Genomic DNA, 15,833 nt, shown 5'->3' with positions numbered 1-15,833 from the left:
TCAAACTATAGCAAATAATAATACTTCCTCCGTCCCACAAAATTATGGACATTTGGGACGGCTCGAAAATTAATCCACAATTAGTAAAGTAAGAGAGAGATAGAAAGAAAAAGTAATTATAGTATTGTTAGAGAAGAATATGACTCATCTTATTAGGGAGAAAAAAGTTAGCAAAAATAGAAAGATGTCCTTTTATGGGACGTTCTAAAATGGAAAATGTCAATTTTTATGGGATGGAGATAAGTACTAATTTTTAGCATTTCTCCATTGATCCATCGTCACATTAGTTAGTCACCTCCATCCCCCTACTCCTTCAAGAATCTAATGGATTCTCTTCAAAAATCTATTAGAGTCATTCAAGAGTCTTTTGAGATAATCAAGCTCTGTATAACTGCGATGGCCAGTATCTCATCGTCGGAATAGTCGAGAGGAAGGCACGCGCAACCACTAGTAACGTGTTGAGGAGGACATCAATAGCAGAAGTAGAATATTAAAGTACACTATTTTTCTATTAGTAAGATCTAGATGTATTTTCTTGGAAGTATATGAATAGAATGATGCACTTCCATTACTTGGAGGTTAAGCAAGTTATTTTTGGTTTTTGTTTATTTCCTAAGTTAGTAGAATTAGTAGATGGAAAAATACTAATTGTTTTTCCCTCTATTAAATTAGGATTTCCTTTTTATTTATTTCCTTTCAGTTACTATCTCCATGCCCCAAATTTTGACACACTTGGACTCGGCACGAGTTTTAAAAAATGTAATGGAAAGTGAGTTGAAAAAATTGGTGGGATGTGGATCCTACTTTTAAAGTATTACTCCCTCCGTCCGCGATTAGGAGTCCCAGTCACTTTTGCACACTCATTTTATAAAAATCATAAAAAATAGTTAAAGTGGAGAAATGGTAAAGTAAGAGAGAGAATAATGTTGACAAGAGTCTTATCAACATTATTCTTTTTTTTACTTTATCATTTCTCAACTTTAACTATTTTTTATCATTTTTATAAAATGGTTGCTCAAAATTGACCGAGACTCCTAATCGCGGACGAAGGGAGTAGTTTAATAATAAAATGTGAGTAGGAATGAGTTAGTGGAATATGAGGTCCACTACTAAAAACGGTAAAAGGTGAAGTTGTCAAATTTTCAGGGACGGACCGAAATAGTAAACTGTGTCAAAATTTGGGGGACGGAGGTAGTATTTCCTTTTAGTTATTTCCTTCTAGTTTTATTTTCCATAAGTTTAGGATTTCCCTTTGCCTATATAAAAGCCTCATTGTTGAACTTAAAAGACAGACTTGATTATTAATTTTACATTGAGTTTTATACTCTGAAGTTCTCAATTCTTTGAATTCTTTTTACCAGTTCAGTCACTCTCTATACGTTTCTGCATCATAGAACTAATTTGTATTTGTTGAAGAATAATTAGATAGTTAAATTATACAACAATAATAGTGTCTGAGGAAACACTAAAAGCAACTTTATCTAATTGAGTTATCAAATTAACTTACTTCTATCACTAATTGGTGTTAGGATAAAAACATAACAGGATGTGATCAGTTTTCCCTCCACATATTAGATAAATGTTCTAAAAAATGAGATCGTACGGTTTATGGAATGAAAACTCACCGAGATATGATTAGTTTTCCCCTCACATATCAGGTATGTTTCAATTAACAAGATTGTACTTGCAGGGATACTGTGCAAATAATCGATGTTGTATATATTGAAATTAGTCAAGCTAGATATCGTATATAAGAAGAGTAGCCTAGCTAAATATCGTACAAACAGAGATTACCCGCTAGAGCTAGCTAGCTAGCAATAATGGCGAAAAGGAAATAAGGAAAAAGAAAACGATGGGTGCGCGTGCATTATAAATAGTTTTAGTTAAGATGATCGCTTGTTGAAACATCAATTCTAAGAGCCTAAGAGGGGCATCCTTTTATAATTATAGTCATGTTCACGTGATGTAGGGCACCCAATTGTTCAATACTAGATCTCCAAATATGATGGTAGTGCGGTTAACGTTAAATTCTTTGAAGTTTTTTGTCCGAAGAATCTTTCTTTCCATTTAAACCTTTTTTCTAATATAGTATCTTTTAGGACCAAGACTTTTTTGACATGAACAAAACGACCGTACTTTTGTCTTGTTGTTAGTGAGTTTTTATACAAATTTCATGTTGATTCCCAAAAATTTTTTGTTACAAAAGAGGGCAGAGAGCCCTTAGACTCAGAGCATTAGCAATGGTCCAGACTAGTGTCCGGATTAGCGGCCGCCACATTACCATTTCTTAGTCCGAACCTTCCTCCTGCAGTGGTGCTGACTAGTTGCCGGATTAGTGTTCGTCCTTTCAATTTTATATTTAATTTTTTTTTTGTTTTCAAATTATAAATAACAAAATAATATATAAAACAAAGCGAATTTAAATAAAACACCTACATTACTTAATTTAAATAAAAACTACTCTCTCCATTTTTTAAAAATAGCTACTATTTCCATTTTGGGTTCTTCCTTGAAAATATAAATTTTAGAATATTTCTATTTTAGGACATGGACCCTACAATCCACTAACTCTATTTTCACTATTTTTTCTCTTCCTCACTCTTGCTTTACTCATTTTTCTTTCATCTCTTACTTTACCAATTCTTTTCACTTACTTTATCAATTGTGCATTAAAAATCATGCCGTTTCAAATGTTTCTATTTTTTGAATAAGGAGGGAATACGTTACTTAATTCTTTATAAAAATTATATTAATTAATTTTTTTGAAAAAGAACTACATTACTTAATTTTAAAACAACCTACACTCTTACTCTAATGTAAACCCAACTTCTTCGTGATGATCTCAATCATGTCTTCATACATCTGTCGTGTGGCCGGGTCGGAGGTGCAGCCACGAGCGGAGGTCATGTCAAGTGGCAAGTAAAAAAATGAGGGAGTGAATATAGAAAGTGAAAAAAAAGAAAAACGCATGAACTCGCCCGTTGGCCTGCAGTGGTCGGACGAGGCACCGTCCACGGGCGAGGAGCTCGTCCGCCACCGTGCAGTGGGAAGATGAGGGCGGATGAGGCGACGGACGAGGCATCGTCCAAACGATCTCGATGCTATTGTGAATGCTCTTACGCAAATATTACAAACTATCCAGCTCGAACATGTGCAATTCCGAAGCGATCGCTCAAAAACAACAATACCTAAAAACTTGTGACCAAAAAAAATACTCCCTCCGTTCCAAAAAATGAGATTTTATTTAGTGTTGTTATGTGAATAAAGTGAATAAAATAAAGTAAGAGAGAAGGAAAAAGTAGAGATAGTAATGTTTTCATATTTAGAAAAGTGTCATTTAGAGTAGGACATCCTAAAAAGAAATATATGCTACTTACAATTGGACGAAAGGAGTATGCCGCATGTAATGGGACGGAAGGAGTATGTCACATGTAACCGGACAGAGGGAGTACTTTATTCTTTCTCTTACTTTACTCTCCACTTTAATTTTTAACACCAATTTCTTAAATCTCGTGCCTAAAAGAAATGTCTCAACTATTTTGGGATGTATGGAGTACATATATTTATGTAACGTCAGCTATAAATACTCCGTTTAGGATGTGATTGCAAACTCATCCCTTAAGTGCTAACTATAATTAATTTAAGATCATAGGATTTTAGAGATCAAATGGTCTATAAGTTGTCTTTTGCAATTTCGTTTTTCATTTTTTTATATTAAAAAGATAATAAAAACTATCAGTTTAGGATTTAAGAACACAATATCAATATAGTGCATTAAATATATCAACACGAAGACATGGGAATGTCAACACAATTTCATATTGACATTGTACAAGCACTGTATTGACATATTATGTAAGTGTATTGATATAAAATTTCTTTACAAAATTTATGAATATTTATGAAAATTTTATTAAATTTTGACATTGAAACATAGCGTTGGAATCCTTATAAAATTATATTTAATATATGTTGTGAAAAAAATAATTTAAATTGAGAAAGTTATATGCATTTAAAGTTTTGAGATATTTTTCAAAAGTTAATTATAACTAATTTGTTGTTAATTGACATTAATACCTTCGTAATCTAGTTGATCTTGACCCTTAATTTAAAGATGTAAGAGCATCCACAATAGTATACTAGCGCGCGGACTAGCGACCGGCGAGCTGCTCGTCCATCGCGCTAGTCCACTACTGCAACCGGCGATGAAACGGACGACCTCTTGTCCGTCGGATAAAGCGGTCGTCCGTCCTCTCGTCCATCGGCTAGTCCGCTATTGTGGGATCCCAACGGACTAGTGTTTTTTTCGATATTTTTTTTTTCAAAACTCTATATATACGGCTCGTTGCACTTCATTTTCATTTGCACCACTTGTATTAACGAGTTTCTCTTCTTTCTCTTTACATTTCTCTCTACATCCTGAATGGCTGATGCGGGTGGTAGTGGTGCGGGTGCTGATGAAGTACGCCGATGAATTAACGAAGAGTTGCAGGCCTATACGTCCGCGGAGATAAATCGCCTGATACAGGCGGTCCTACAGCAACAGCAGCCGGCGGTACCTCACGCCATCCAGCATCGAGCTGTAGTTGAATAGGCGTTGGTCCGACCATCAGTTTCGCCGCTAACGGCAACAACACAATTAGAGGTACTATTTGGCGGATGTGATATACCCTAGGTGACCCGTCTTTGTGAAGACGAGATCCAAAGAAGATCTACTTTGCGCAACGACAAGAGTCAACGCGCAAGGATGTGAAGCGGACATTTGGCGTGCTCCAGGCTCAATGGGCGGCGGTGAAGGGTCCAACACGGTTATGTATGACGACTGCATTGCTGATGTTATGTGCGCGTGTATTATCATACACAACATGATCGTCAAACAAGAAGGTCTAGAACTGACTGATTGAGCCAATGAAGATGCTGATGTTGTCAGTCCAAGTCACGGCGTGGTCACCGCCAATGAACTAATGAGGATACCTCACAGGGACGCTGATTGGGTCCGTGCATTTGCCGACATGCGCCAATAAAAATCCATATTCGACTCCAGTAGGATATAATTGAAGAGTTGTGGGCGCGGAGGAGTGCACGTTGATATTTATAATATAATTTGTGGAAATCATTGTTTTTTTGGTTGATTTGTACTTTTTCAATTGTTTTTTTATTTAATAAAATTATGATTGCATTTTCTCCGTATTCGTGTCGAAATTTTAATTCCGTATTTGTGTGAATTTGTAAATTTGTTTGTTGGGATGTCCTAGTACTTGTCCACTATTATGCAGTGAGATTTTGTAGTGATGTGGCAGTGCAGTAGAATGTCCTAGTGACGTGGCATGAGATGTTTTTTACTAGTCCTATGCTAGTCCACAGATGCTCTTAAACCTATATTATTTAGTAGTATTATCAATTTACAGGGTGAATTAGAATATAAAACACTCCTACTACTTATATCCATTTGCCAATTGAAAATAAAAAAAAAATAAAGTAGAAACAATATAACAATAAATTGATCGAAGAGAAGAGATCTCTCTACTCCAAAACCCCTCAACAGAATGAGAAGAAGCATCTCCAAAATCCCTTATCGCCCTTCGATTTCCGCCGCTCTCTCCACCTCATCAGGCGGCGGAGGTAGAGGCCGCGGCGCTCCTTCACATTTCCAGTTCACCGTCGACACCCCACCGGAAGACGAATCCAAAAATTCCAACCGCGACGCCGCTTCTCCGCCGCCGCACGGCCATGGTCGCGGCAGAGGTATTCCTCCTTCGTTCTCTTCCTTCGTCAACAATGAATCAAACCCCTCCACATTCGGCCGGGGCCGCGGCATTGGTTTTGTTCCCCCAAATTCCTTCTCGCCGCGGCGAGAAGAATCTGCAATTCAATCGCCGCAACAACCTAATCCCAAAATGTCGTTCCTGTCGAAGTACGAAGAAGCAGAATTGGATTCCGCTGGATCAGAAGCTCCTCCTGCCCCAATCAAGTCGGTTCCATCGAGTATCTTCAATGTTTTGTCGGGTGCTGGTCGGGGGAAGCCCGACACACCCCCTGCGTCGCAACCGGAGAAGCCGAAACCCCGTGCTTCGGAGCAGCGCCGGTCATCTAATGAGGGCACTGCTCGAGTGCAGTTGAGTGAAGAGGAGAAAGTGAAAAAGGCGATGGGAATATTGTCAAAAAGAGACGTAGGTGGAGGGGGAGCTGGCCCCGAAGTTAGAGCTGAAAGATGGGGAGGAGGGAGAGGAAGTGGACGAGGAGGAGGAGGCCGGGGAAGAGGAAGAGGGATGGCGAGAGGAAGAGGAGGAAGGGGAGGATACGGTGGAAGAGGAAGCCGAGATGATAGATATGGGGATGCAGAAGATGAACCTGCTGAGTTTTTGGGGGACCCGGCTGCTGAGGAGAAAGTGGCTAAGAGACTGGGGCCGGAGGTTATGAGCAAACTGTCAGAAGAGTTTGAGGAAATGTCGAGCAGAGTGTTGCCGTCTCCTATGGACGAAGCTCTTCTGGAAGCATACGAAACGAACATAATGGTAATCTGGTTTGTTTTTTATTTAGATCGGATGCCTGAGATTAGTAAACTGGTTGCTTATGTTGGGGTTTGTTATGCAGATTGAATGTGAGCCGGAGTACTTCATGGAAGAGTTTGGCACGAGCCCCGATATTGATGAGAAAGCTCCTATTCCTCTTCGTGATGCACTTGAGAAGATGAAGCCATTCCTTATGGCATATGAAGGGATTCAGAGTCAAGAAGAGTGGGAGGTAAAACTTGTACCTACTTATGGTTCCTGTCAATTTAAATATATAATTGGTTCCTTTAAGCTTTTATTATGTGTCCTAAATTAAGTAGGGCACCTGATGATTTTTCATTTGAATTCTGAAACTTAAATGTATAAGTTTGTCCAGAGAATTGAACTTTCTATGTTGGTGGTGTGCGGGGTAATTTATATAGGTCACATATATTTAGTACTCCCTCAGTCCCTCGCTAAGCGAGGCTCTCTTTTTTGCACTCTTTTTGAAAAAATAATATCCAATAGTTAAAGTCGAGAGAAAATAAAGTAAAAGAGGAAATAATGTAGAGAAGACTCTTCTTTACATTATTCTCTCTCTTACAATATTAAAGAACTCTTTCAAGTCCTGGGAAATCAGAACTCGATGTTAGTAATTGTGATTCTGTTCTTAAAATGGCAGAGGTAAGTAGCAGGATGTTATTTTAGGGGAAAAGCTTGCAGGAGACTGAAAAAAGCTCCTTTTCTGCTATAATGCCCTTTTTGTGACCATTCTGTACACCTTTTGCATTTGTCTTGTGGGGTTTTTAGTAGCCCCCATTTTGCATATATTACCTCATTATTCGACTTAGAAATCACACAGTGTCTGTGTCCACAAATAAGTGAGGTTTGTGAGTGAGAAAGATTGGATGGCTTTGTGCTTCAAATTTGGAGGGTCCCTGGTCATGGTAATCAGTACAAGACGGCTCCATGGTGGTGGAAAAATTGAAAGATATACAAGATAAAATAAAAAAGTAGATGAAAATTGTAATTTTGGTTTCTGCTTTCCTGAGTGGTACAGAATATCTGCATGTGTTGTTGATTTAAAGCTAGTATTGGTCTTAAACCCTAAACCTATTTTTCTCTTTTTCCTTTTATTTTTGGGTCAGGTTTTGTAGTTTCAATATGTTTTGTCTCTAGCCTGTACTGGAACAAACTGGAGATTATGAAATCTGAATGACTCATTTTGAATACTCGGCATTATTTAGGAAGGTTCTGAAGTTGGTTAGTGCATCTATTATTGGTTTTATGATTCTTACAACTTCATTTCTTAACAGTGCACACAAATAACATATGTAGTACTCCCTCCGTCCCGCCATAAGCGAGGAGTTTCTTTTGGGCACGAGATTTAAGAAAATGTATTTAAAGAGTTAAGTGAATAGAATGAAATAGAGAAGTCAAGAGAAGAATTAAGTAGGTGAGAGAATAAAGTAAGAGATAGGAAATGTGTTGCTTTTTGCTAAAAAGGAAATGCTTCATTTTAGGTGGGATGTCCCAAAAAGCAATGTGAATCGCTTATGGTGGGATGGAGGGGGAATAATTTGGTTTCATTACAAGTTTTTTCACTTCATTATTATTGTCATTGACTTAGTGAAAACATCCTGAATAAGCAAACACTGGTTTAATACTAATATTATTAATGAGATACTAAAAATGAATAGCTTCTCCTGCTGCTTTAGCATATTTGATAGGAAGAAAACGCTAATGCCTCATATATAATCAAATTCAGGACACTGATTAATTTTCTGTTGAAGTTTTATTATATTATTATTATTATTATTGTTATATTATTACCATAAATATTCTAGCTGGAGAAAGCATGTAAATTATTTTACGTTTGCCTTGTTTTGCATCAAATTACGTTCTCTGAGAGAGGAACAAAGAATGAGATGGCTTGGTTTGTTTTGTTTTAATTCTGCCTTGGATATGGTGATGGTCATATTGTTTTATGAAGTATTCCGTAATTTGTTTTAACAATTTATGCATTTTTAGTTACTCTATGAAGGCATGTTTCGATTCTTATTGCAAGCATGTTGCTCTGATGCGTTTCTCACTCTTGTATTCTCTTATTCCATGAGATTAGGATGTTCATACTACATCCTTTGCATTAGTAACTTTACTGGTTTGACTTATATTCTATCTAGGAAATTATGGAAGAAACAATGAAGAGGGTTCCTCTTATGAAATCAATTTTAGACCATTATGCTGGTCCAGATAGAGTGACTGCGAAGCAACAACTAGGAGAGCTTGAACGAGTGGCTGAAACTCTCCCAGCTAGCACACCTGCTTCTGTGAAACGTTTTACTGACCGTGCTGTTCTCTCGTTGCAGGTAAAAACTCTGGCATCTTGAATGTATTAGCATGTAGGTGGCCCCTTGATTTGGGTGTAGCATGTTTTGGATGACTTCTTAACTTGGGTTGAGCTATAATGAGAGGCTCACTGGATAATGATCTTGTTGCCAGCTGTTGATAAATGATTAAATTGATAGACTTGGGGTGAATTTATTTAGACAAGAAACAATTAGAAATTTAATTCAACACCTCACACAAGGAGTAACTGGAAAACTCCTGCCATAGTGTAGCTATTCTTGAACCAATGATAAACCAGAATTAATAACCCTAGATGAAAAACAAAATATAACATACTAAGCCCAGCAACATTTTTATCCATCCCAAGCCAAACTTCCATACATTTGTTTTTCTGGTTGTCTATATTTTGTTATTCTATGTGTCTCATTTCAATGATAATCTAGAGTTCAATATCTTTTATTCTCGTAGTAGTTTTGTCTGACATTCAAGCTTTGATTCATTGGAAATTTGAATGTTTTAAAGGGGCACTGTTTCTGTGTATGATATTTCATAGTATCTCATTGTTATCTCGTCTTTTTTGTATTTAACCAATTGGAATTATACAGAGCAATCCAGGATGGGGATTTGACAAGAAATGCCAATTCATGGATAAGCTGATAATGGAAGTTTCTCAACAGTACAAGTGAGCTTTGGATCCTCGTATATATTCTGCTTAAAATGAAACTTGATTCTTCCAATGATTGAAGAAGGGCTGTCACTCGGTTTTGTCCTTTTAAAGTTGATCGCAGATCAAGGTTGTCGGATTATCTTTTTGGATATTCTTCGTGTAGGAGATTTTGTCCTGAGCACTCTTGGATTAGTTGGTACGTTTCATTTCATAAGCATATGCCAAATCCAACATTTATCACAGAGCATCAAATTGGTCAGAGAAAGGATATATGTTTTGAACCTCAAGTTGGTGCTTAGCAAATTTATTTGAGTTTTTGGCATTGGGTTTGTGATCTGATCGATTTAATCATTTCTTTGTATTTATCATATGCTAGTGTCTTGCCACTTGAGGATCATAGGGCTAAGTTATAGACTGATTTGCTGGGTAGGAACGAGTCCCTAAACTCAATGTTCCCAATTTTCTGCAATATTTCACCCTTTGAAAATGAGAGAGTAAACGAGAGTGAGTCGATCTACTTATCAGTGGATCACTGCATCTTGGCACATCAAAACAGGTGGGGTGGGTCTTGACACTTCTATTAAATTGAGGGAGGCTCCGTTTCTTTTCAATCATACAAATTTATTTCAATATCTCAAATAGATATTTAGAATTTCAAATATCCCACATAGGATTTCACTTTTCCATTTTTGAACAAAGTCGTCCTCATATTAACACCTATAAAAACTACTTTAATCTTTCTACTTAAAACACAAAACAAAACCTCTTAAAATATCGTGTAATCTCACAAGTATGACATCTTTTGTAGAACAGAGTATTATACTACTACTTTTTTCAATAGAGAAAAGTAAAGATGACTAATGTTTTTTATTACTAGTTTTGTACAATGCATATTGCAAGTTTGCACACAGATGAAAGTGAAAAGTATTTGACAAAAAGCTTCATATTTTACATCCCATATTCTGTTTTTCGAAGAAATTTTAGGCGAGGATTTGCTTAGTCTTGCACTTTTTAGCGGCAATTGACTGGTTCTATGTTCATTTTGGCCAATACTCAAAATTAATCATATTCGCGAATTAGTGATTTCTAATATTGAGGATTCTAACTAATTAAAAATACTTTTTCCAAAAAAAAAAAAATGTGACATCTTTTGTGGAACAAACTAAAAAGGAAAGTGTGACATCTTTTGTGGGATGGAGGGAGTAGTATATTGCAAGTGGACTGCGACGATCGTATAATTTTCGTTCATTACGAAATAAAAAAATGGCATTTTCTCAAGGAAAAAAAAGTACGCATGAAAACTTGACAACCACCAACTCTCTCTGAGTATTTTGTTTACCGTTATTTCATATTTGTATTATGGAAATTTTAGTTAATTTGACTTAAACCCAAACCTTATACTCCCTCCGTCCCATTGAAGATTACTCACTTTCCTTTTTGGTTTGTCCCAATCAAGATGACTCATTACTTAAAATGGAAACACTTTTATCTCTACTTTATTCCCTTTCTCTTACTTTACTCTCTCCTCTTACCACACAAAATATAACTGCATAAAATCTCGGGCCGCCCAAGGAAGGGGTCATCTTCCTTGGGACTGAGGGAGTACTATATATACGCCCCCTTCTTACTAAATCTGTCTCTGCCTCAAATTGTTGGATCAATTCTCCAAGAATGGGGCGCGGGAAATTAAAAATGGAGTTGGTTAAGAAGGAGAAAGCAAGATTGGCAGCTTTGAAGATGAGAAAGGGAGGCTTAGTGAAGAAAATTGAGCAACTCACCACTCTCTGCGACGTCCCCGCCTGCATGATCATCCACGACCCCTCCACCAACTCCTCCTTCATCTGGCCGGATGATTTCGCCCAAGTCCGCCGCCTCATCGACTCCTACAAGCCCAATCCCACCGCCGATTTCTTCAAAGGGCGGCAGAAGGAACTCGCCAAGACCAAATATGACGATAGCCTCGACCTCATGGACGAGTCCCAGTTGCTGGAATTGGGCCAGGCCGTGCGATCAAGAATCGACTTCTTGTCGATGGTGAAGAAGGAGATTGATGTGGTGTTGGATTTGGACGAGTTTGAGCACATTGATCAAGATGATATATTTTCTGCTGCTGATGATGTTATGGTGAAGGAGGAGAAGGATGTGCTTATTGATTTGGATGAGATTGAAGAAATTGATCAAGATCATATCTTTTCTGCTGCTGATGATGTTATGGCTGCAATGGTGAAGGAGGAGAATGATGTGTTTATTGATTTGGATGAGATTGAAGCAATTGATCAAGATGCTATCTTTTCTGCTACGAGCGCCAACACTCAACTTCCGGTGCCGGACTACTACTGCCCGCTGCCTCTGAATCAGCCGACGCCGTTCATGGATCACAATTATCTCGACTATGCGAATGAGAATGTGAATTGGTGTGCTGATCAAAATCTCAACTGTTCTTCAGTGGATGTGAATTGGTTTGCTGGGGATGGTGGTGGTGTCTTAGCTAGCTATCTCTGGCACTTGATGCTGCTGCTAATTGTGTATCCCCATTTTTTATTCTCTTTCCTTTTGTGGATCTTTGCCACTTCGGAATTTTGTCAACTTAACTGTATATGGTTGAGTTAGGCTATAAATTGTTAATATTCAAGAAGAGAATTGCACTGTGTTTTCCATTATCATTCAGTTACATAGTATAAAAAGATCCCACTTTTGAATTTTCGGTTTTACACAAGCTCTAAAGCAGAAATATTGATGATGATGACAAGAAAGGATAACGCTTTTTTTTTTAACAGGGGATCTTCAAAATTACATGCTACACAAAATTATACTATATCCAAACATAAGTTAATCAGACCCTCATATAGTATTTAGTTGTGGGTAAAAACTCAGAAAGCTTTGCAGAGATAGTAAAGCAAATCTATGTAGATTTTCAAGCATCTTCTTTTTGGCTCTTATCTGTCTGTAAACTCAGCCAATTGGTAGTCTGCAGCACCATTTTGTGCAAATACTCCAAAGCTTTAACTACAATGCTTGTTCATGTTCTTCCATATTTTGGAATACATACATATGCAAAAATGCTTCTGTGGTTTTAAATTTAATTTATTTGTTTCCAAATTGATAACACTTGTTGAAATTTATCATCAAGAATTGAGCCTTGAATGTTTTGCCTTGTCATTTGTTTTTTATGCAAGCTAATTTTTTTTCAAATTTAATATGCAACTACTTTTATGATAGTTTTGTCATAAGCACCCATATATAGCGCAATCGCCTCCCTTATTTGCCACCCCCTCCGCCTCCATAGCCACCCCCGTGGCCACCGCCATAGCCACCTCCTCCGCCACCGCCATGGCCTCCCCCATAACCACCCCCATGGCCACCCCCATAGCCACCTCCTCCACCACCCCCATGGCCACCCCCATAACCACCTCCTCCACCACCCCCACCCCCCCATAGCCACCCCCATGACCACCCCCATGACCACTCCCTCCATAGCTTCTGTACCCTTCTTGGTTGACGATGGAACTTGTCTTCTCAGTATCTATAGCTGAGTAAATTCACATAGATCAAATATAGTTAGATTGAGTTACCAAATTTTTTTTTGGATTGAATAATAATATTTGAAAAACAACTTATATTTGATAAATCATACTACTACTTGATAATTACAAACAAATTGAAAATGAGAAAAAAAAAATAGCTAAATTCTTTAGGTAATTTACAATATTGATCATAATTTTAAAGAGAGTGTACAATTTAAGGGTATTTTTTTTTATATATAGTTTTCCTAATATTTGTTGGTTAAGAATTATTTTAGATGTACAAATCTACATATAGATGAAGTTCGAAGTTTATTGTTTCTTTTTAAATATAGAAAGTCGAATTTTGTTGTTAAATGGAAATGTTTGGTAATGTATTTATATACCATAATTAAAATATTAATTCTTTTACCGTTTATCCTCATATTGCACGTTTGTTTACAAGAAAGTACTAATAAATTGGGTTATTTCTCCTCTCATAAATTATATACGCTAATGGACTTGGTTATGCAATGTTTTATGGAATGGAGGAAGTATTAATGTTACAATACTTTTAAATGGATAAAATAAAATAAAATTTTTAACAGAGTTATCTAAATTGATCGTGTTCACACTTGATGCTACTCCTATTTAGTTGTGTATTAATTTGTAATTTATTATAATCATCAAATCAATTTGAAATTGAAAACTTTTAAAAAAAGTACTGTTCAAGCAATTTGCACCAGTGTGATCATACAACTCCTCTATTCCATTTAAATGGCCTATTATATTTAGTAATAAATGTTCATTAATGAGCTGTTCGATAAAATTAGAATGAGAAATCAGCTTTTTTTTGGGAGAACACGTTTTTGTGGGGTTTAATTTGGGGTGGGAATACGAGTATCTGTGGATACCCGACTCGAAAAAACCAGGTACCCATACCCTAAAATAATCTAAATGTCTATCCAAAACTCGACCCGATATATTTTCGGGTATTCCAATACCCGTCTCGGGTATCCATATCCGACGTATCGGGTACCCAAATACCCGACTCTTTACATGCGTTAATAACTAATAAAAAAATCAAATTTTATATATTAATATAATACGGAAATATTTAAATTGACTAATATTTTTAATGTTGCATTTATAAAACTAAAAAAAATGGTCACTTTTATTTTAAAGTATACGATTATATTTATGGGAATTGGTTATGCAATATGTAAGTAAAATAATAAAAGTTACACATTTAATTAAACTGTAGAAGCAACAGATAATATAATTCAAAAGTCAAAATAATTATTCCAAAGGATGAATGCGAGGAGAGAGTTTGGAGAAACCGTGACCTAGAGTAAGAGAGATTGACTTATTTATATAAATTTAGAAAAAGTTAACTCAGTAAGTTGGAATTAATAAATAAATTAGTCCAACTCTTGAAGCCCAAAACGGCTAAACCTAATTTTTAAAAAAATTTAAATAATAAATTGGATATTCGGGTAATACAATACCCATTCGGGTTACCCAATACCCGATTTATCTTAAATTTCAATATCCAATCTCATACCCAATCCCATTAAATTGGATATTGGGTATCCAATACCCGGCGGATATCGGGTTGAGTACGGGTAAACCCAATACCCGATATTCGTATTCCCACCCCTAGGTTTAATTATATGTTGAGTTTCTGATTTGAATGGTGATGTAAACAAAGAGTATCAAACTTTTCCATAAAATTTCAATATTACCAATTAAATTATTTTTATGTGCACACTATTATTCATTCTATATATTTGTACTTGCTCTCAGTCTATGAGTTCCATTTTACTTTTGTACAGAGTTTTAATAAATGTAAAAGAAAATAGATTGTAAAGGTTAATCATGTAAAATGTGATATCTACTTATTATTTCTAATAAAAATGAAAATAGACTTTCCGTATGAAACGAACAGATTAATATTTATTGTTATAGAAAAGAAGCTTACATGGATTGACGACATCTGAACCAACTCTGTTACCATTATAGTCATCTCCACCGCCATAACCACCACCGCCTCCATAGCCGCTACCACCACCGCCTCCATTGCCAGAACCACCTCCATAGCCGCTACCACCACCACCTCCATTGCCAGAACCACCTCCATAGCCGCTACCACCACCACCTCCGTTGCCAGAACTACCCCCATAGCCACTACCACCACCACCACCTCCGTTGCCAGAACCACCTCCATAGCCACTACCAGAACCACCTCCATAGCCATTGCCACCACCTCCACCTTCTCCATAGCCACCCCCACCGCCTCTGCCTCCTCCGTCACCATAATCATTGTAACCGCCGCCACCTCCTCCTCCTCCTCCTCCTCCTCCTCCTCCTAGTCCGTATTCACCGTGTTTAAAACCTCTATGGTGTAATTTTCCAAAACATTTGGAATCATTTACAGCGGCCTCATTACTCCCTTTACCCTCATTACCTAAAAAAACGCGGAAATATAACATTTATCTTTATTCTATTCAAAATTTAGGTAAAAAAGTATTTAATTGCACATATAAATCATATAGAAATGATGCACATAGAGCTTACGTGGGACATCGATTGTGTTGGAAATGCGAGTCGAATCTGAGAAAACAAGAAGAAGCATAACACTCAAAATGGCAACACCAATATTAATTTTGAAACCCATTTTTGTAAAGTTTGCAAAAGAATTACACAAGTGATGATATTAGTTATATTTCTCTTGCCTATTTATAAGCAATTGATACATGTTTTATTGGATAATTTATGACGAGGCCAAAATTAGTTGGCTGTTGAAAACAAGAGTCACAAGACTAA

General features: G+C 36.8%; 3 protein-coding genes across 3 annotated transcripts; 2 read left to right on the top strand and 1 right to left on the bottom strand.

Annotated features, from left to right (window-relative positions):
* Positions 1-5,502: 5,502 nt before the first annotated feature.
* On the top strand, positions 5,503-9,844 carry LOC125214477 (YTH domain-containing protein 1-like). Its single transcript, XM_048115522.1, has 4 exons — positions 5,503-6,515; positions 6,595-6,744; positions 8,675-8,860; positions 9,446-9,844. The coding sequence occupies exons 1-4, from the start codon at positions 5,547-5,549 to the stop codon at positions 9,524-9,526; spliced, it is 1,386 nt and encodes a 461-aa protein (XP_047971479.1). The 5' UTR covers positions 5,503-5,546; the 3' UTR covers positions 9,527-9,844.
* Positions 9,845-11,199: 1,355 nt separating this feature from the next.
* On the top strand, positions 11,200-12,117 carry LOC125209606 (agamous-like MADS-box protein AGL80). Its single transcript, XM_048109199.1, has one exon. It carries the CDS (start codon positions 11,200-11,202, stop codon positions 12,115-12,117), a length of 918 nt encoding a protein of 305 aa, XP_047965156.1.
* Positions 12,118-12,677: 560 nt separating this feature from the next.
* On the bottom strand, positions 12,678-15,720 carry LOC125212954 (glycine-rich cell wall structural protein 1.8-like). Its single transcript, XM_048113264.1, has 4 exons — positions 15,585-15,720; positions 14,989-15,474; positions 12,950-13,036; positions 12,678-12,881 (listed from the first exon to the last, which is right to left on the bottom strand). The coding sequence occupies exons 1-4, from the start codon at positions 15,682-15,684 to the stop codon at positions 12,766-12,768; spliced, it is 789 nt and encodes a 262-aa protein (XP_047969221.1). The 5' UTR covers positions 15,685-15,720; the 3' UTR covers positions 12,678-12,765.
* Positions 15,721-15,833: the final 113 nt, after the last annotated feature.

Source organism: Salvia hispanica, chromosome 3, assembly GCF_023119035.1.
Source record: "Salvia hispanica cultivar TCC Black 2014 chromosome 3, UniMelb_Shisp_WGS_1.0, whole genome shotgun sequence".
NCBI lineage: Eukaryota > Viridiplantae > Streptophyta > Magnoliopsida > Lamiales > Lamiaceae > Salvia > Salvia hispanica.
This window is presented reverse-complemented; position numbering and strand designations above follow the sequence as displayed.

Excerpts from the sequence above, each read along its gene's own strand:
- LOC125214477 (XM_048115522.1), top strand. The coding sequence starts at position 5,547 with ATGAGAAGAAGCATCTCCAAAATCCCTTATCGCCCTTCGATTTCCGCC. Across the intron at positions 6,516-6,594 it reads CATACGAAACGAACATAATG|ATTGAATGTGAGCCGGAGTA; the intron begins GTAATCTGGTTT and ends TTTGTTATGCAG. Across the intron at positions 8,861-9,445 it reads GTGCTGTTCTCTCGTTGCAG|AGCAATCCAGGATGGGGATT; the intron begins GTAAAAACTCTG and ends GGAATTATACAG.
- LOC125209606 (XM_048109199.1), top strand. The coding sequence starts at position 11,200 with ATGGAGTTGGTTAAGAAGGAGAAAGCAAGATTGGCAGCTTTGAAGATG.
- LOC125212954 (XM_048113264.1), bottom strand. The coding sequence starts at position 15,684 with ATGGGTTTCAAAATTAATATTGGTGTTGCCATTTTGAGTGTTATGCTT. Across the intron at positions 13,037-14,988 it reads TTCAGATGTCGTCAATCCAT|CTATAGATACTGAGAAGACA; the intron begins GTAAGCTTCTTT and ends GAATTTACTCAG. Across the intron at positions 12,882-12,949 it reads TCATGGGGGTGGTCATGGGG|GTGGCTATGGGGGTGGCCAT; the intron begins GTGGCTATGGGG and ends GTGGTGGAGGAG.